Source organism: Staurois parvus, unplaced genomic scaffold (genome assembly GCF_062004578.1).
Source record: "Staurois parvus isolate SC_StPar_1 unplaced genomic scaffold, SC_StPar_1.0 ptg000438l, whole genome shotgun sequence".
In the NCBI taxonomy this organism is placed as follows: domain Eukaryota; kingdom Metazoa; phylum Chordata; class Amphibia; order Anura; family Ranidae; genus Staurois; species Staurois parvus.
The window spans coordinates 6783426-6805531 of record NW_028318234.1 but is presented as its reverse complement, the minus strand read 5'-3'; the positions used below and the strand labels follow the sequence as shown (position 1 = coordinate 6805531).

Sequence of the window (22106 nt, the reverse complement as noted above, 5' to 3'; positions counted from 1 at the left end):
CTGACGGATGTACAGCCATCTTTGAAACATTTCCACGGCTTACCGTGGCTGAACGTCTCATCACCGCACTTTGGTTGAAGTATTCTGTAGATATCTGCCGGTTGTACGCCTTCATTCACAAGAAACTTCATCAACACACGCTGTTCCATGCACGCAGTAACACTATCATCTGCCATCTTGACATTCTCTGGCCTGGCCTGCTAAATATGCGCCACCTATAAGTAATAGCACACATAAAAAAATATGTAAAAAACTTTTCCCGCTGCTACTAGAAAAGATGGGACTATTGGGACAGCAGCACACACCTGGCTATACCACTAGCAAGAAACAACAAACAGAAAACTGATGTTGCGCTAATCACAATAATGCCACAGACATTCCAAAACAAATAATGAGATGAGAAGACAATAGATAATACACCATAACATAATCAATAAATGGAAGGAATATGGGAGTGAAGGGAAAGGTGAAATAATAAAGGTACAAAATGAGGACCAAAAGATGTAACAGACAATAAATCGTGACCTATATTATTCTGGACCTTTATTATTTCACCTTTATTATTTCACCTTTAGCAGCTTTCAGTGCTATCACACTTTGAATGACAATTGCACGGTCATGCAACACTGTACCCATATGAATTTTTTAGCATTTTTTTGAGACAGATAAAACTTTATTTTGGTGGTATTTATTCACCACTGGGATTTTTATTTTTTTGCTATATAAATGAAAACCGTCCAAACATTTTGGAAAAAAAAGTGTTTTTCTTATACAATTTTGCAAATAAATAATCTTCCTTCGTAAATCTTGGCCAAAATGTATTCATCTATATTTTTAGTAAAAAAAAAAAAAAACCCAAATTAGTTTAAAACTTTTACATACTGTCACCCTTGCAGTACAGTGTCACCATAGTGACACTGTACTACTTGTGGGGGGTGATAAAGATTTTTTTTCTTTTTTTACACTGATTGCTTTTACACCCATAAAGGCTGTAAAAACAATCATTTCTCCTTCTTTCTAGCTGCATTCCTGCAGCCATTGAGAACTACTGTGTGAGCTGTGATTGGTCATAGCTTGTCATATGGTACAAGGCTGTTGTGAATAGTGACCTCTGTGATCTGCTGTGACCTCTGTGATCATTCACAGAATTCACACGTAGTGACATCTTGTTTACTACTGTTCTTGTGATCACTGATTGGCCACCTCGCACAGAAGTCCCATACAGTGATTGGTGTTCTGCTCCTCCAGACACAGCAGACACCAGATCGCGGTGCTGTGCGCTCCCAGGGAGCGTGCACAGTCAGTGATGGCGGGAGGATGTTTATAAACGGCCACCAGCTCCTGTACTGCTCCTGTCCGGCCATTTATGTACATGGGCCGGACGGGAAGTGGTTAAACTCCAAGCACACTGCTACATACACATATTAAATACATATAATGCAGCTACCTCTGAAAGGATTTTTATTTCTGTGCATTCAATCCTGAGAATAACATTCCTCTTTGGTAGGGCCACTTCTTTTTACCTTGATACTGGGCTATACTGCAGGAGATGTTGTGATTAAAATGGACCTTGCATCAAAATACCTTCCCATTTAAATACAACATATTGTACATAAAAAAAAAAAAAGAAAATTTTATCCCAGCTTTTATTTGTGGTATGTAGGCAAGGGTGATGCCTTCTGGCTAGCTCCTGAGAGTGGTCAGTATCCCCAGTTTCATAAGAACACACCCCTGCGAAGTGATAGACTTTCACTGTGTACTTTGCTCTGTTTAAGAGCTTCCTGTAATAAAGACCGGTCACTGCTGTTCTCTCTCCTTGTACAAGGTGACTGGTCTTTTATCCGCCCCCTCCTGTCGTCTTCCCCCTTTCTGCACATTCTTTGTGCTGCACAGGGCCAATGTCACTGCTGCTTATTTCCTTTGTGTGTCCAGTGTTCAGTTTAGAAGCAGAGTGACATTTTTAACTTTTTCATAGAAATGAAGGAAAACAAAGTTTCTGTTTGCAGTTGATATTTTCCTATTGCTTTGCAGAGTATAAAATATTCTTTTAGCTGTTATTGACAGAATTTATAGCCTCAACATTCAGTTTTTCTACTTGCAATGTGTGATTTCGTACATTTAGATTACAGTTATGCATGATATCAGTCAGTGAAAGATTGTTGTGTAGATTTCAGCATTTGTACTTCTAAAGTTTCCTGTCCAGATTTTACATTCATACGTCATTTACTGACTGTGCGCCTTGTTTTTTCCCTGAAATGCACTTGTTGCTGTGTGGCACTCCAGGAGTATGTGCCGGAAATCTGATAAGCTTTGCCCTGCATGATGAAGTGCTTCTCTTATGATGTAACTTGAGTCTTGGTGGTGAAAGGTACGATGACATACAGCAGGTCCACAACATATATCACACATGGGCGAAGGTCAGAATAAACACAAGCAACCTGCTCTGCTCAGCTCCTGTGCAGAGTCCTGCTGCATTGAATCATGTGGTACCTGTAAGCTGGTAAAATAAGCTCCCCTGGAAACTAGGTACCAGGAGGTGCCACATAAAAGTTTTGGGTCAGCCGTCCTCTCCAGTGTACCATGGGAACCCATGGCAGGTCCTATGCGAAATTCAACATTCTACAATAGGTATTTGCATGGACTTAAGCTGGCCACAGTTGTAAAGACTTTTTTCATTCAGAAAATCCATAGATTCCCTCATTCATGCTAAACAGCATGGATGGGCAAATCCCCCATTGTCCGCACCCACGGCTGTCAGAATACGTCAAAAGTGACCGCAGCTGATTGGCTTAGATTACAAAGTAAACCTTTTTCAAGCTGGGTGGTGGTGGCATTGCTCAAATTTGTGCAAATCTACTGAAATCGTCTGAAGTTTAAGTCTTGTACGGGCAACTTTAATCATGCCGCCATAATGTAAACAATCAATTCTGATGCAAAGACTCAAAGGCAAAAAGTGACAGGGTGGGTGGTGTGCCTACTTGTCCCTCATCCCCGATTTCGGCAACTATTTGAAGGGCACAGCAGTGCTCACTACCTTAAAGTGGAGTTCCACTCACCCTGTCAAAAAATAAAAGTCAGCAGCTACAAAAACTGTAGCTGCTGACTTTTAAAAAACAGCCACTTACCCGTCCCGCGATGTGTCCCCTGCAGCCCATTTCACCGGCTGTCCTGTATTCCAGGAGGCCGGCATCTTCAGTGTGGGCTCCCGGCTGTGCAGCTTGCGGCTTCATAGCCGGGTACCCACTGCACATGTGCGAGGAGCGCTGCGCTTCATGAATGGTCCTGTAGTCTTCTGGGACCTTTCACGTATCCCAAAATTCTACAGGGAGGGAGGACACCTTCCGCTTCCAATCGCCTAGGCGATCGGACCAGAAGTGAGAGCGGGTACCTGTCAAATTCGGGTACCCGCCCCCCCCTTCACCCCCGCCCCCCAAAGGTACCAATCCTTAATGGGGAGCAGGGAAGCAGTCCTTTTGGGTGGAGCTCCGCTTTAAAGCCCAACTTTGGGTAGTTAATAATATACACAGTGCTCAGCATAAATGAGCACACCCCAACAGATTTGTCAGAAAACCTTTTCTTTCCTTTCAGAATCAACATTTTCTATGGGACACTGTACTACAAAATACTCCGAATAATGCGGACCATTGATTGAAAACAAGATTTGTTAATTTGCACACACAAAAAAAGTATTTTTCATAAATTCATTCAAGACCATGTTGCAAAAGTGAATACATACCAATGACAGTCTTAGGAGCACAGCTAAATATTAGACAGCAAAATCCTAATTAACAAGAATTCAACTACAGGTGAGTCTAATTATTAATTAAACAGGTGTCCAGGAGACAGTTGATTATAAAAGGGCATTACTTTACAAAGAAAACCCCTTCCCATTTTATGCTATCAGCAATGGCACCACATGGAAGAGAAATGTCACAAGGCCTGAGAAAGAAAATAATTTCTTTACACAAGAAAGGTGAAGGCTACAAGATGATCAGCAAAGTTTTACTTATCAGTCAGAATAGCAAAAGTAATACAAAATTTAACAAAGATGGAACTTCAGCCATCTCACAGAGACGTCCAGGCCACCCACAGAAGTTAACACCTTGACAGAAGCGTCTTCTGATGAGAAAGGGTGAAGAAAATCGCCATGCAACTTCACTGCAGTTAGCTAAAGAAGTAGAAAGCCAAACTGGGGTGATTGTTTCCTGTGACACAATGCAGTGTACATTTCAGAGGAATGGCATTCCTGGGTGCCGACCATGAAGGAGGCTTCTCCTAAAGCCCATGCACCAAAAAGCCTGCCTAAAATGCGCCAGGGCCCATGCTAAAAAGAAGACTGGTACTCTGTACTCTGGAGTGATGAGACCAAGATAAATGTTTTTGGAACTGATGGCTTCAAAACTGTATGGCATTGCAAAGGTGAGGAGTACAAAGAAAAATGTATGGTGCCTGAAATCTTGGTGATAGCAGTGTCTTTCTGTGGGGCTGTATGAGTGCTGCTGGTGTCGGGGAAATGTATTTCATTGATGGTATCATAAATTCACAGATGTACTGCTCTATATTGAAAGAAAAGATGCTCCCATCACTCCGTGCCCTTGGTTGTCATGGACTTTTCCAACATGATCCAAAACACACATCTAAGGCCACTGTTGCATTTCTGAAGAACAGGGTGAAAGTGATTCAGGCCAAGTTTTTCTCCTGATCTGAACCCAATCAACACCTATGGAAAATTCTGAAGAGACCAGTTGAGCATCACTCTCCATCCAGCATCCAGGCTCTAAAAGAGTCGTTCTTGAAGAATGTAAAAAGATCGATGTTGCAATATGTCTCCGACATGTTCATTTCATGCCTAGAAGACTTGGTGCTGTCCTTACAAGTCATGGAGGTCATACAAAATAATAGATGTATTAGTTTTTGTTGTGGGGTGTATTTATTTTTGCATCAACTAATTTGAGTAAAACTGAAAATGTTGTAACCTTAGTTATATTATTAACCTTTCTTTCATGTAATGAGCTAAACAAATGTTCTATAAAACTTAAAAGAAAAAAAAATTATATATCCCAAATGCAGGTTCAGGTGATAAAGCCTCATTTCTTGCATGTCTATGGCCGGTCATGTTGCCATCTCTCTTGCCCACATCATCATATAGAATGCAGGTCCAGGCACCACCACTGTTCCTACACTGTGTGATGTCAGATTTCCTGCCCACATTCCAGTGCTGAAGAGAATTGTAGTGCAGACTACTACGGGATGATGAAAATGTATAACTTTAGTGCCCATGGTTCAGCTTTACAGTATATATGGGATCTCCTAAGCTTGCATGGAGGGGCGCAGTTTGGCATCTTTGCCCTGGATGCTGGATGACCTTGTCCCAAACTGAAAACCCCTATCAGGTTGTTTTTTGACACAGCAGGCAATCCTCTTCTTCGAAATTAAGGAAATCCCCTCTTAGACCGTTTTTACTGGAAAAGGTGTCCCCAGTGGAAGATTTTCCTTCACCTCTTATTCCTGAGGCAATGATAAAGTGTTGTGTTTTCCATCACTTTCATTCCTGGTGATGGTGGTCACCAGGCCAAATAGATAGGGGAATCTCCCAAGAGGGGACACAAATAGTAATGAAAGCCTGACAGGCATTCTAATCCCTCACCAATCTATCCAAAACAAAAATGTTAGACACACATTTGATTGTAAACCTGTCATAAGTGAAGTACAGGATCTGCCATCTTTCGGAAAATGATAGTTTTCTGTCTGTTACATTGTCTCAATGACTTCAGTACTTTCAGTCGATTACCTGAAACTTAAGAACCCAACAGGCTAAAAGCACTTGAGTTGATGTTCATTGAAATGCATTTTTTAATGCATTGCTTTGGGTTATTTGCTTTTTTTTTGTTCACAGCTGAAACTGAAATAGGTTTTCTTTTTTATTGTTGTTGCAAGGCATTGTAATATGTTGAAATGCAGAATGTTCAATTTTCACCCAGCATACACCAAATATGTGTAGGTGTGAACTGGAGCTTTTGGAAATGATGGATTTCAGCTTGTTTTTGCTTTGGACCTGCAATGTCCAATGCAGCCCTACATACAGTATGTAGTTTGAATGGGCCCTTAGAGGAAGTTTGGACCTCTAATAAGGGTTTTTTTTTGCCTTCCTTTGGATTAGCCATGCATCTAGGCTGGGCTCACACTTCTGTGATCTAACTTCCCATGCGAAAAAACAATGTGATTTTCATTGTCATGTGATTCTGCATGTCTAAAGTCACATCTGAAATCACATTAGTGTGATTAATCTGAGGATACAAGTTTTTTTTTTTGGGGGGGGGGGGGTTGTGTTTTGGTTGAAGTCAGTAAACTTGTTTTTTTTATAGCCTAACTCTGTAACAGGTTTTAGATTTTTTTTTTTAGTGGCTTTTAGTTACGAGGTGTGAAAATTTGATTCCCAGAATGCTTGCGGTGTAGCACTATGGTGGTGAGCCCCACAGCCATTTGCACTCGAGCATGTTCTGACATGTTCTAACTTCCTTGCCTGAGTTCACAGACCAGTTGATTCAATCTTTACGGAGCAGTAGAAGAAAAACATGTTTGCCCCCTTATGATGTCACCGCCAGGGGCATGCTGCTTAGATAATTTCGCAAGGGGGTGGGCAGGGGCGTATTTACCACAAGGCAAACAAGGCACTTGCCTAGGGCAGCATTTTTCAAGGGGGCAGCACCTCCCCCCAGAAGAAGGGATGAAAGAATGGACAGACATGTGCACTGTGGGAACCAAGTGGGACCTGAGAGAGACTGCTTGATGGTGTATGTAGAGCCTGACTTTTGTTCCCAGGGATGTCTGGAGCTGTGCAGATGAGTGGGGGTAGTGGAAGGCTCTTCCAGGTGGGGGGCAGGGGTGGTGTTGTCACAATGTTAGGCTCTCTCCGCGGGAGGGGGAAGGGGGGGTTGTGTTGGTCAGTGTCCCTGGGGTCAGATGATGTTTGTGTTGCCTAGGGCAGCACAAAACCTAAATACACCACTGGGGGTGGGGCCACCCGTAAAATCATTGGTGGCCCCACACCTTAGTTATTTCAGAACTGTCAGACGGCAGGAGCAGAGCTCTTTTTTTGCAGCAGCAGCAGCGTTCATCGTGATTGAAGCTAGATCTACTTCTGGGAACTTTTATTTTTGTTTTGTAAATAAACTGCCTCCTGTTTTATTTACACTACACTTCCATACTCATTCACATGGGGGGGGCAGGATCTGGAGGACCATCAACATGGGGGGCAGGATGCTTTAGGGGGGTCGATCGTCCACCTCCTTTCCTGACCTGCCAGGCTGCATGCTTAGATAACGGTCTGGTATGGATCTGGGGGGGCCCACTGCGATTTTTTTTTTTTCATAATTTTGGCAGGGGGTTCCCCTCAAAATCCATACCAGACTTAATTGTCTGAAATGGATTTGGGGGGGGGGGGGGGATTCCCACACTGTCTTTTTTCATCAGAATTTTTTTGTTTGCATCAAAATGCAACACTTGTATTTTTGGTGCGGGTCCATTGAAGTCTGTTGAACCAAAAACACACCATATTGCGTTTAAAAATGTCCCTGACCCTTTCCAAAACTCAGCGACTGAAAAATGCATATATGTGAATGTGTCCCATAGGAAACCATGTTATATGGACTGTAGTGCATTTCTGAAAAACACACTAAAAAACACATAGATTGTGAACCTAGCTTGACCTTATTAGGATCTTCCCCATATAATGCACAGATCTATTAGTCAGGCATGTTATTATGAAGACCGATAATAATCCTAACCACAGTGGCTAGATGACCGCTATTTCCTTTGACCCGACTGATGGGCCTTTCCAGAGTTTTGGTCATTTTAGAACTTCTTGACATTTGTGGTTACAGCGACGTGAATTATGCAATTCAATTCCAGTGGCCAGGCACGAGTAGGGAGAGCGTGCTTGTCCTACCAAAACAGATACGTAATCTTAGATCTGCTAGACTCTTTGATGCCAAGTGCCAATGTGTCACAGAGGAAGCGAGTGTTCAAAAGAATGCCTTAATAGAGATGTCTGCAATTACTGGGCTATGAATATCCATGTTCGCTGCTGTGAGTCACAGCAAAGTTGTAGAGCCCCCGGAGTCTGACACTCGCACTCAGCCTCTTTATGGCACGGCTCCAAGGCAAAGCGAATAGTATTAATAGCCCCTTCTCATATTTTTCAGCATTGCTTTACAGGTGTATGGCACTACATACAGGGCTGCTATGCTGGGCTTAACAAAAAAAAAAAAACTTTTGTTTGGCTGAGATGTAAGATAAACTTTAATTTCCTATTGAAATAAGACAGAGCTTTCCAGACTCGAAAAGTTCATATCGATCATATACTGTCCCTGTGTGTGTATGTAGATAGATAGATGTCCTGCCAGAAATTGTGAAATTTTGGCATTTACATTGAAAATATGACTTATCGTGCCCAAAAACTGTAGTGATTTTATGAAGCTGTTTATTATCACATACCGTATTTTCCGGCGTATAAGACGACTGGGCGTATAAGACGACCCCCCTACTTTTCCTGTTAAAATATAGGGTTTGGGCTATACTCGCCGTATAAGACTACCCCTCTACCAACCAATCACGGCAAGCGATGTACCAGTATTTTCTGTGCACACTGCATACAAAGCCTGCTTGGATTGGGTGGGTCAGCTCTCCCTGCCTGCCCAGCCCTGCCTGTCTCCAAGATGATCCGAGCGGTACCATAAATTGCACAAAACTGCCACATTATAATATTAATAATTAATTACCGTATGTCATAGAAATGAAGGGGACAAGGTCGGATGCAGCAGTACCATACCGGTACTTCCGAGCTGACGCTTCTGCGCATGTCTTCGGCAGCAGTAGACGATCGCTGATCACCATTCCTCGCAGAACTGCATGAGACGTCGGATGCAGCCGTTCAGTGCTCGATTGATCGTGACTGAAACTGTGACATGCGCAGAAGCCGCTACCCGATGTGTATCCCTTCTCTGCATATCACAGTTTCAGTCAAGCTCAATCGAGCACTGCTGCATCCGACGTCTCATGCAGTTCTGCGAGCTATGGTGATCCGCGATCGTCTACTGCTGCCGAAGACATGCGCAGAAGCGTCAGCACGGAAGTACGGTAAGGTTTCAGCCCAGCACCCGGCGTATAAGACGACCCCCGACTTTGTAGAAGATTTCCAGGGGTTAAAAAGTCGTCTTATACGCCGGAAAATACGGTAGTTGTTTGGCTCCTTTTTAAATCATGATAACAGAAATCACCCAAATAGCCATCATCAAAAGTTTACATACCCTGGAATGTTTGGCCTTGGTACAGACACACAAGGTGGCACACACAGGTTAACCATTTCAATACCGTGCAATTTTACACCTTCCTGCCCAGGCCATTTTTCACGTTTCAGCGCTCTCACACTTTGAATGACAATTGCGCGGTCATACAACATTGTACCCAAACTAAAATTTTATCATTTTCTTCACACAACTAGAGCTTTCTTTTGTGGTATTTAATCACCGCTGGAGTTTTTATTTTTTGCTAAATTAACAAAAAAAGACCAAAAATTTTGAAAAAAAAACACATTTTTCTTTGTTTCTGTTATAAAAGTTTACAAATAAATAATTGTTCTTCATAAATTTAGGCCAAGATGTATTCTGCTTCATGTCTTTGGTGAAAATAACCCAAATTAGGATGTATTACTTAGTTTGTAGGAAAGTTATAGAGTTCACAAACTATGGTATAGATCTGAATATTGATCAATCCTGAAGTACTGACAGCCAATCTAATTTCTTGAGGTCCAAGAATGTCAGAATAGTACAGATATGCCCAAATGACCCCTTTTTGCAGAGTAGACAGTCCGACGTACTTCATAAGAGGCATGGCGAGTTTTTTGAAGTTGTATTTTTTTTGTCATAATTTTTCGGAAAATGAAAAAATTAAAAAAATTATTTTCACAATTTTTTTTTTTTTACATACTGTCACCAGTGCAGTACAACGTCATCATATAACTGGCATGGCGGTGAACAGGGACACTGACTGGTGACAGTATAAAAAAAAAATATATATATATATTTTTTTTTTTTTAATTTTTTATTACATTTTATTTTATTTTTTTAAGATTTTTTTTTTATATTTTACTATGACCAAAGTAGTACAATGTTACCATAGTAACATTGTACTACTTTGGGGAAGTGATCAGTATTTTTTTTTTTTTTTTTTTTACACAATTTGCTTATAGCAAAGAATTACTTTGCTATAAGCAAGCATTTACCTGAATGACAACGATTCATTCAGCTTTTTTTTTTTTTTTTTTTTTTTTTGTGCTTAGCTGTGATTTGGTCACAGCTAATCACATGACATGTGCATGTGATTAGCTATGACCATTCACAGCTAGGCACTAGTATACAATGGATGGCATCATGAATTAAGCCATCCATTGTATACAACTGTCATTTGACTTGCTGTGATTGGTCACAGCAGGTCACATGGTACCAGCAACGGGACCCGGTACTCGGATCTGTCATCGGCCGTGTCCGAGGTGCACGGCCGTTGACAGATCGCACTGCTGCGCCGCTCTGCGTTAGCGCAAACTGCGCATGTGCGGGAGCACGCCAAATGGCGTGTACCCGGAGTGCAGAGACACTTTTGAAGCCGCCAAACGGCCATTGGCCAGGCGGCTAATGGTTAAAATGGCAATTAAAGGTTAATTTCCCACATCTGTGGCTTTTTAAATTGTCTATGTATAAAACAGTCAGTGAGCTTGTTAGCGCTCAAGTGGATGTACTAAGCAGGCTAAATACTGAGCCATGGGGAGCAGAAAAGAACTGTCAAAAGACCTGCGTAACAAGGTAATGGAGCTTTATAAAGATGGAAAAGGCTATAAAAAGATATCAGAAGCCTCAAATATTCCAGTCAGTAATATTCAATCACTTATTAAGAAGTGTAAAGTTCAGGTATCTCTTGATACCAAGCCAAGGTCAGATAGACCAAGAAAGATTGCAGCTACAACTGCCAGAAGAATTGTTCAGGATACAAAGAAAAACCCATAGGTAACCTTAGGAGAAATGCAGGCTGCTCTGACAGTGTGGGTTTTTTAAAGTGCACAATACAGCAATACTTGAACAAAAACGAGCTGCATGGTTGAGTTGCCAGAAAGAAGCATTTATTGCAACAAAAAAGCCCAGTTACAATATGCCTATCATCCCCATGCTTTTTTGTGGCATTGGCGCAGTAAAGGCTTCTTTCTGGCAACTCGACCACAGGGCTGGATCTAGTCTATCTTATCTGGGGGTGCAGTAAATAAAATAGTGATTTTATGAAGCTGTTTATTATCACATAGTTGTTTGGCTCCTTTTTAAATAATAATAACAGAAATCACTATATACTATATATATATATATATAGTATGCTGACTGTATGTATAGTATGTATATATTGCATATAGTATGATGACTGGGTGCCAACGGCATCATCAAGGGTGGTTGAGTAATGTGTGTCCCTGTCATGCCACTGGCTGGGGTCCCCACTCCTACAGCATGGCTTATGTCAGTGCCATATACCAAAGAAGACACACAATTGTGTACATACAGTACAAACTCCAGAAAATGTCACTATTAAAAAAAAAAAAATTAGCAGCAATGTTTTCTGTTGTTTTCTGTGTTTTCCGATCTGGTTTTCTGTCCATCTGTGCAAAGCATTTACCTAGTCCATATAAAGCTTTAAATTTAGAACCAACCTATCCAACTTCCATACGTGTTTAAGCTGGTTAGCGTTCATCATTACAAGAGAAGGGAGCCATGGGGGGGGGCGATTTACTAAAGGCAAATAGGCTGAACACTTTGCAAGGAAATTTGTCCCAGATCTTAGTGAATGGGGTGAAATTTCACACTGCAAAGAATACCCAATCTCATGCAAGGCAAATTAACAAAGAAAAAAAAAAACAAAACAGCATTTTGCTTACATGTGATTGGATGATGGATGTCAGCAGAGCTTCACCCCATTTAATAAGCAATAATACAATGATGCCCCAGACCATATTTTTCAGGTTTCAATAAACAATCAAAAACTTATAAGGCTCCGTTCACACCAATGCGTTTTTAGTACTTTTTGCAGAAACGCACTACAGTCCATTTAACATGGTTTCCTATGTAACATGTTTACATCTATGCTTTTGTGAACTGCTACATTTTTGGAAAGGGTCACGGACTGTTTTAAAAGCAAAAAGTTTTTTTTTTTTGTTTTGTTTTTGCTACAATAGTTCAATGGAAAAGCTTCTGAAATGCATGGTAGTGTGTTTTTGCTGCGTTTTGCATTTTTATTCTGTCCAGCAACAACTAAAAATTTCACTTTAACATAAAAAAAAGATCTGTGCAAACTGCAAAAAGCACCGGAGACAGAATCAAATGTAAAATGCATATATGTGAGTGGAGCCTTGCAAGAATTCAGAGCTTTCAGAAAACAAACCACTACCAGCTACAGTGTGTAACATATGGAATAGTGTTCCACTACGATGAATAATATGAACAATACTGGCATTTCTGCATCCTTTATTTATATGAAGCTCTTCTGTTGGAATAATCTTAGTCATAAACCAAAACAAACAAAACTGCACTTAAAGTTATGTGCCATAAAATACAATTGGTGCTCAGATCATTGCTGTCACTTCTAATAAATTGATGTGACCAAAAAGGAACAACTTAAATTGGTTCAGTAGCGCACAATATCATAAAGTGAATGAAACAATAAAACTAAATATCAAAATATGACTTTTGATGTGAAAAAGTCTTTAATAAGCCCACAAACTCTTCAAGCCCTCCAAGAAAGTTCACCACGTGTACAAAATAAAATGTCCCCCCTTTCGGGTACGCACTCACCAAATGACAATGCCCCCCCCTCTCATGGTTGGCCAAATCACTTAACAATCGCCATCTTCCATACACCAAGATGTCACTCTCTTCAGGATGTAAAGGTTTCATTCCATAGATTGGTTGGTAATAGGTATAAAGGCATTGAAAATGGTCACAGCCACCCTTCTTCTTCCTCAATAAGTATTTCTATGGATGGCACACCTGAGGGATGAGAGGCTCCTCCCTCCGGACAGGGGCGCTCCAGATCCTGCAGGCCGGGGGACAGGTTATATGTCGGCCGGTGTAGGTGGTCAGGATCCCAGACAGTGATGTACACGTGGTGAACTTTCTTGGAGAACTTGAAGAGTTTGTGGGCTTATTATGGACTTTATTTAGGACTTTTTCACATCAAAAGTCATATTTTAATATTTAGTGTTATTGTTTCATTCACTTTATATTTTGCACTACTGAATCACTTTAAGTTGTTCCTTTTTGGTCAAATCTTAGTCATAGATTTACATGCATGTGTCCTTTTCATAGTTGATCTTTAATTACTTGTTGCTGTGATGTCGCAGGTCGCGGTGGGCGTGTGGGCACTCATGGAGGCACCCTGTCTTCCTTCATTGTGAAGAACATTGCCCTGGACAAGACCGATGACAGTAACCCAAGGGAAGCCATCCTTCGTCACGCCAAAGATGCAGAAAAGAACCCATACTGGGTTGCACCAGCGTATTCTGCGTAAGTAGATTTTGCTTTCCATGCTGTTTTTTCTTCACTATTGTATCGCAGAATTTGCAGTAATAATTTCAGACATAGTGACATAGTTAGTTTGGTTGACAAAAAGACACTAGTCCATCCAGTTCAGCCAATAAATAATGGTATTATAATAATGTTACCAAGTTATTTGTTTTCTGCAGCAGTGAAATCTTTTGAAAAATATATTTTCATATCATTGCTAACTGGGCTATATGTTGTTGCAATATTTGTATTTCAAATAATACACTTACCTTGAAAGTAAAAGAAATTACAAATAAATGTGGATGTAGGACTTCTACATGATGCCTCATGTATTGGAAGTGTTTCCATAGTTATGGAAACGGTGGGAGGATATATAATAAAAAGAAATAAATAAATGGCTATTTTATGGACTCTAAACCAAATGTACATAGAGCTGGGTCCCTATGAATAATCTGGTAAACCTGGACCAATACGCCATAAAAGTCAATCTTTACTGTACACATATCACATAGACAAATGGCTGGGCCATGGATGACGTCATGGCTCCCGGAATTTACAGCTTTGATTGGTGCTCAAGAAAAGAACAAAACAGGGCGCACTCTACTCGTGCATTACTGTGATGTTAATAAATGTATTATTAAAAATGCAAATGTATACTCAGAAACCAAACAGGTCATAAAAACAGAGACAAGGAGTCAAAGATGCCAGTCATGGGCAACAGAGGTCCTCGGGTAAAGTGCTAACGCGTTTCGGGAGTCGAACTCCCTTCCTCAGAGCAATAGATCTGTTGGCGCTCCCTTAAGTCTGGTATATACGAGCCAAATATCGGCCAGTATCAGCTGGTTCAACAGAAACCGGATCACATTCGGCCCATGGGTACAGCAGCCTGTCTAACATCGGCCTTCTGACGAACAGGTATGCTGGATAAACAGCAGCTTATCAGCATTCAATCAGCGCTTGCAGCCAGTGGTGCAATCGCTGACCACACCCATGTTAGGCCAGCTTCTGTCGGACAGGCTGCTGTACACACGGGCCGAATGTGATCCGGTTTCTGTTGAACCAGCTGATACCGGCCGATATTTGGCCCGTATGTACCAGACTTAATGGAGCACCAACAGATCTATTGCTCTGCAGAAGGGAGTTTGACTCCCGAAACGCGTTAGGCCTTTACCCGAGGACCTCTGTTCTGGCCGGCCAGATAGGAAAGATCACTTTACTGACATTACATAATTAGTACAGCAGGCTCCTCAGTTTTTTGGGTTTTTTTTTTTTTTTGCTAGGAAAGGATAGGTATGAGGAGAGGGGAGAGAACATTTTTAAGAATAGTTTGGGATTTCTTCCACTTTAAGAAAATAGATTTATATTTACATTTTATTTATTTTTTTGCTCGGCATGTTCATTCACATGTATTCTGCAGAGGCTAGTCAGTCACCAAACAAGGGTTAACCTGACTATTCATGTAGAATTGATGTGCGTTTATTTAGCCACATTTAACATGTCTGACAATAGCTGTCAAGTTCACATGCTTTTAGCTATTGTTGTGCCCGGCTGACATGCACACACATAAATATATGTATCTTCTCCTGTGTAAGCTAATAGCATGGCAGGCTTCTATCCTGCCCACTTCAAGGCCGAGTCCCTTTTCCCCCTGGCTATGGCTCTTAAAAAGAGCCTGTAATGCAATCAGCCCACGTGTGGGACGGCAGCCCTCCCGGGATCAGTGTCTATTAAATCTTTCATGGCAGTAATATTGCAGGTGTCATGGGTGTAACCTAATATTCAGAGTATGAAGTTCAGAGGAGCCACTCGGACCAAATTACCTTTGTGTCCTTGCCGCTGTAATGTCGTGTTTGTCAAAAGTGTAAGGGGTGTCACAGATATGTGCAGTTATCTGTTTTGAATGTATTTTTATTTTGTGGTATAGCTGTTTGTCTGTCTGCCTGTCCATCATCTATACCAGTGATGGTCAACTTTCTTGACATAGGGGGCCCCATGTGCAGCCCCTGATATCACTAAAGGGCCGCACAGAAAATTAAGAGAATATTCCATCTCAGAGAACAGACACACAACAGGATATTGTCAAAGTCTGTGAACATGATACAAGAGAAAGTCAGAGACTGGGGACATACCGCATGAGATGATCAGAGACTGTGGACATGACACGAGAGATGATCAACGGCTGCAGGCATCACACTAGAGATGGAACAGAAGAAAATTTGGTCGCACACAAGAGGCTTGATGAAAAACATTTATTGGTCCATAAAACCAGGACATACAGTGCCAGTACTATGCTGGCCGTTAATGCGTTTCACATGGTCACGTGCTTAATCATAAACCACTGGAGATGGTCAGAGACTGCGAGCATAATGCAAAAGATTGTCTGAGACTATGGGCATGATACAAAAGATGGTCAGAGAATGCGGGCATGATGCAAGGGATGGTCAGAAATTGTGGGCATGGTACAAGGGATGGTCAGGGAATGCGGACATGATACAAGGGATGGGCAGAGAATGCGGGCATGATACAAGGGATGGTCAGAGAATGCGGGCATGATACAAGGGATGGTCAGAGATTGTGGGCATGGTACAAGGGATGGTCAGAGAATGCGGGCATGATACAAGGGATGGTCAGAGAATGTGGGCATGATACAAGGGATGGTCAGAGAATGCGGGCATGATACAAGGGATGGTCAGAGAATGCGGGCATGATACAAGGGATGGTCAGAGAATGCGGGCATGATACAAGGGATGGTCAGGGAATGCGGGCATGATGCAAGGGATGGTCAGAAATTGTGGGCATGGTGCAAGGGATGGTCAGAGACTGTGGGCATGATACAAAAGATGGTCAGAGAATGCGGGCATGATACAAGGGATGGTCAGGGAATGCGGGCATGATACAAGGGATGGTCAGAGACTGCGGGCATGATACAAGGGATGGTCAGAGACTGCGGGCATGATACAAGGGATGGTCAGAGACTGCAGGCATGATACAAGGGATGGTCAGCGAATGCGGACATGATACAAGGGATGGTCAGAGACTGGAGGCATGATACAAGGGATGGTCAGAGAATGCGGACATGATACAGGGGATGGTCGGAGACTGCGGGCATGATACAAGGGATGGTTGGAGACTGCGGGCATGACACAAGGGATGGTCAGAGAATGCGAGCATGATACAAGGGATGGTCAGAGACTGCGGGCATGATACAAGGGATGGTCAGAGACTGCGGCATGATACAAGGGATGGTTAGAGACTGCGGGCATGATACAAGGGATGGTCAGAGACTGCGGCATGATACAAGGGATGGTTAGAGACTGCGGGCATGATACAAGGGATGGTCAGAGAATGCGGGCATGATACAAGGGATGGTCAGAGAATGCGGGCATGATACAAGGGATGGTCAGAGACTGCGGGCATGATACAAGGGATGGTCAGAGACTGCGGGCATGATACAAGGGATGGTTAGAGGATGCGGGCATGATACAAGGGATGGTCAGAGAATGCGGGCATGATACAAGGGATGGTCAGAGAATGCGGGCATGATACAAGGGATGGTCATGGAATGCGGACATGATACAAGGGATGGTCAGGGAATGCGGGCATGATACAAGGGATGGTCAGGGAATGCGGGCATGATACAAGGGATGGTCAGAGAATGCGGGCATGATACAAGGGATGGTTAGAGACTGCGGGCATGATACAAAGGATGGTCAGGGAATGCGAGCATGATACAAGGGATGGTCAGAGAATGCGAGCATGATACAAGGGATGGTCATAGAATGCGGGCATGATACAAGGGATGATCAGAGACTGCGGGCATGATAACAAGGGATGTTCAGAGACTGCGGGCATGATACAAGGGATGGTCCTGGAATGCGGGCATGATACAAGGGATGGTCAGAGACTGCGGGCATGATAACAAGGGATGTTCAGAGACTGCGGACATGATACAAGGGATGGTCAGAGACTGCGGACATGATAACAAGGGATGTTCAGAGACTGCGGGCATGATACAAGGGATGATCAGAGACTGCGGGCATGATAACAAGGGATGTTCAGAGATTGTGGGCATGATACAAGGGATGGTCAGAGACTGCGGGCATAATACAAGGGATGGTCAGGGAATGCGGGCATGATACAAGGGATGGTCAGAGACTGTGGGCATGATACAAGGGATGCTCAGAGAATGCGGGCATGATACAAGGGATGCTCAGAGAATGCGGGCATGATACAAGGGATGGTCAGAGAATGCGAGCATGATACAAGGGATGGTCAGAGAATGCGAGCATGATACAAGGGATGGTCAGAGAATGCGGGCATGATACAAGGGATGGTCAGAGACTGTGAGCATGATACAAGGGATGGTCAGAGAATGCGGGCATGATACAAGGGATGGTCAGAGACTGCGGGCATGATACAAGGGATGGTCAGAGACTGTGGGCATGATACAAGGGATGGTCAGAGACTGTGGGCATGATACAAGGGATGGTCAGAGACTGTGAGCATGATACAAGGGATGGTCAGAGAATGCGGGCATGATACAAGGGATGGTCAGAGACTGTGGGCATGATACAAGGGATGGTCAGAGACTATGGGCATGATACAAGGGATGGTTAGAGACTTGGTGGGGGAGACTCCCCACTGTCAGAATACAATACCACAGAAGGAGGGATTCACTTGCCAAATGTGTAGATGGGGAATTGAGGCATTTCTTTCTATCACCCCATTGGTTGAACAAAAAAAATGCATAATGTATGGGCTGCCTAAGTGTGACTTTAGCTTTAAAAAGAGCAGCAGCAAGTGTGGCACAAGCATGTCCATTGATTTTCAGGGTCACACAGTATTTGTGATGAGTCACAGACCCGATCCCTATCTTGCACTGCTCTGTATGTGTGACTGTGTATGTCCTGTGTGATATCTATTCATTCTGCTGGGGTTCAAATGCCAGCTTGTGAAGTCATAACTGTGACTGATTTTCCCTTTGCTCTCTGGTAAATTGTTGGCTCACTGACACACAAACCACAATTTATTCTATTTTAATTGACCCGTGACTACATGTACTTTCTAATCTTATTCACGGCATTTGCTGGTCTGATTCAGGATCCTGGGTCACTTGGGTTCCTGTCATCTTATTATTTTTTTCCATTTGCAGTTGTTCAAAAGAAACTTTATAGTGTACCTGTTGCCAAAACTGTTTTAGAATAGGGAAGAGTTAGGACCCCTGTCAGGCTTTCAATTTGTACTGTTGGCCATTGTAATACGGGCAGAAAGTGATGGGACATCCAAAATGTTCGAATGAAGACACCTCTTCCAGCAACTACCAAGAGGGGGGTTCCTCTCCCTTCCTGTTGTGTGTATAGGAGAGAGAGGAAGGATAATTACTTCCAAGTGGATCCAGACTGAAGCAACTCTGTGTTATCAGTACCATTCTGCTCTGCCATCAGTGTGACAGTCTCCCGCACTGTATCAGGGGCTCTGTGCACCCCCGATAAACACAGCGCAGCGCCCAGCTGTCACAGAACTCTGACAATTACACAGGGAGAGCTGAAATCTCCTGATAGGCAGAGCAAATCGCCCGGCTGTCACAGAACTCTGACAATTACACAGGGAGAGCTTCCTTCTCCTAAAAGGCAGAGCACAGCACTCGGCTGTCACAGACAATTACACAGGGAGAGCTGCCTTCTCCTGATAGGCAGAGCACAGAACTCGGCTGTCACAATTACACAGGGAGAGCTGAAATCTCCTGATAGGCAGAGCACAGAACTTGGCTGCCACAGACAATTACACAGAGAGCCACCTTCTCCCGATAAACAGAGCACAGCACCCGGCTGTCATAGAGGTCTGTTTATCAGGAGAAGGCAGCTCTCCCTGTGTAATCATCAGAGCACAGCACCCGCCTGTCACGGAGGCCTGATTACACAGGGAGAGCTGCCTTCTGAAAAACAGAGCACAGCACCCGGCTGTCACGGGGGTCTGATGATTACACAGGGAGAGACGCCTTCTCCGATAAACAGAGCACAGCACCCGGCTGTCATGGAGGTCCGATGATTACACAGGGAAAGCCACCTTCTCCCGATAAACAGAGCACCGTACCCGGCTGTCATAGAGGTCTGATGATTACACAGGGAGAGCTGCCTTCTCCTGATAAACAGTGCACAGCACCCTCCTGTCACGGAGGCCTGATTACACAGGGAGAGCTGCCTTCTGAAAAACGGAGCACAACACCCACCTGTCACGGAGGCCTGATGATTACACAGGGAGAGTCGCCTTCTCCTAATAAACGGAGCACAGCCCCTGGCTGTCATGGAGGTCTGATGATTACACAGGGAGAGCCGCCTTCTCCCGATAAACAGAGCACAGAAACCCGCTGTCATGGACGTCTGATGATTACACAGGGAGAGCTGCCTTCTCCTGATAAACAGAGCACAGCACCCGGCTGTCATGGAGGCCTGATTACACAGGGAGAGCCGCCTTCTCCGATAAACAGAGCACAGCACCCTCCTGTCATGGAGGCCTGATGATTACACAGGGAGAGCTGCCTTCTCTGATAAACGGAGCACAGCACCCGGCTGTCACGGAGGTCCGATGATTACACAGGGAAAGCCACCTTCTCGGATAAACAGAGCACAGCACCCGGCTGTCACGGAGGTCTGATGATTACACAGGGAGAGCTGCAGTGAAATCTGCCAGACTGAGCTGTCAGTTTGACAGCTGAGGTCCTGCCCTGCATTAATTTATGAAAGCTACTATTGGATATAGTGTAAATGAAAAATAAATAGCCTATTATTCACCCTTAGTTAAACCTAATTAATTTTTTAACTCCTTCACATTGGATTTTTTTTAATTGTCTCTATGTAAACTATTTCTTTTGTATTCTTTAACATTTGTAAAGCCTAATTAAAAAAAACAAACAAGGGACACATCTAAAAAAAAATAATTAATATTTAGCCCTAATTTTGTTTTTCACATTAAGAGACCCCGCTGAACCGGACGAATTGCACTCTGTCTGTGGCCAGCTTAATATTGGGAATGCCTGTTCTGACCAGTGACATTAAAGAAAGAAAAGGGTCAGATCCAGGAGGGTTGGTTATAAAATAATATCTTCTGTCCTGGCTATCCAGACTTGACATACGGGTATATCATGTCCTGGGGATATTTGGTAAGTTCCAGAGTTCAGGAATAAGTCAGACGCATTAAACGAGGTAGAGTTGAGACTCAGGATTAAGCATTTACTGCAGAATCTGATAAATAAACTGTTTGTTTTTACCCACCGCAATGAATGTGGCTGATAACTGCTCTGAAAAAAAAGACAGTTGTAGAATAAAATGTGGTGTCTAATTGAGGGCTGTAGGGTTTCATAAATGAAGTCCATCATGGAAATGATAGTTGCACTTTGTCCTGACATGACCCATCAGAAGTCTGCTTTTAGTGGCTCAGTGTAGTCAAAACTGAGAAAGCCGGTTTCTGATTTGCTAGCACGGCTGCGTTGCATTTAGTACGATGAGATGAAACCATTTAAAACGTTGCATGTCTGGCACAGTACATGATGAACTGTTGTGTCTCCTCTCATTCCTATTGAGCTTTCCATCTGCAAGAATTATTCTGCTCCTCTCTATTGTTTTCTAATCCCGTTGGAAGAGCAATGCAGCCAAGCTGTAGCTTTCTCCTATATAAAGTCTATATTCTCATCCTTGCACCTCATTTTCTGCAATCCTTTCTGTGTCTTGCAGGACGCAGCCCAAGGCCGTGTTTGCGGAGGTGGACTCTGAAGAAGACGAACCAGACAACGAGCCAGACTGGAAAAAACGTAAAATATAAAGATGAAGAGAAAGCTAGCCATTGATGGCCTAACTCTTCTAAATGATTCCAGCATGCATCAATTGGAAATATCCTTTTTTTTATTCCAAAAATAAACTTCTTTAATAAACATCCCAGTGACATCAGTCTTATAAAGTAGATTTAAACCTAACTGAATGGCATAACAATTTACATTTTTTGTAATAAAATACTTGTTTTCATCATTGTTTTGTTCTTATTTACTTCCTGTCTATGTGCATCCTAGCGGCAGCTACATGGGCTTTCTTAGATTGGGTTTCCTGTTGGTGACAACAGTGGACCATGCCAACATATTGGGAGCTGAAATGCCTACTAAATCTGGCCATACATGGATGGAAATTCTGCCAGTTTAGCAGGGACTGGATGAATTTCCGCAAGCTGAACCCGGCACCCCTCCACTCGGCTGCTGACCGCCTACAGGACAGCATCCTTCCACTGTCATGTCCTGACCTAGCCACCACGTACAACGACTTACTATCAGCTACCCTAGACTCTCTGGCACCCGTAACCACACGCAACATCAAACCTAGACCACTCCAACCATGGCAGAGCGACCATACTAAATGCCTCAAACGTCGCAGTCGCGCGCTGGAGAGACTATGGCGCAAAACCAGGTCCCCTCGTGCGTTCTCCCTCTACAAATCCACCCCCCTCTGCCTATCCCTCCACTGGCTC

General features: G+C 43.1%; 1 protein-coding gene across 2 annotated transcripts in view; it reads left to right on the top strand.

Annotated features, from left to right (window-relative positions):
• WDR70 (WD repeat domain 70) overlaps positions 1 to 21616 on the top strand; it is a 411295-nt gene extending 389679 nt beyond the window's left edge. For both annotated transcript variants that reach the window (XM_089687833.1, XM_089687834.1), the window contains exons 17-18: positions 13433 to 13595; positions 21326 to 21616. In XM_089687833.1, the coding sequence (XP_089543959.1) occupies positions 13433 to 13595; positions 21326 to 21413 (251 nt within the window). In that variant the 3' untranslated portion in view covers positions 21414 to 21616. The remainder of the gene's footprint in view (positions 1 to 13432; positions 13596 to 21325) is intronic.
• Positions 21617 to 22106: the final 490 nt, after the last annotated feature.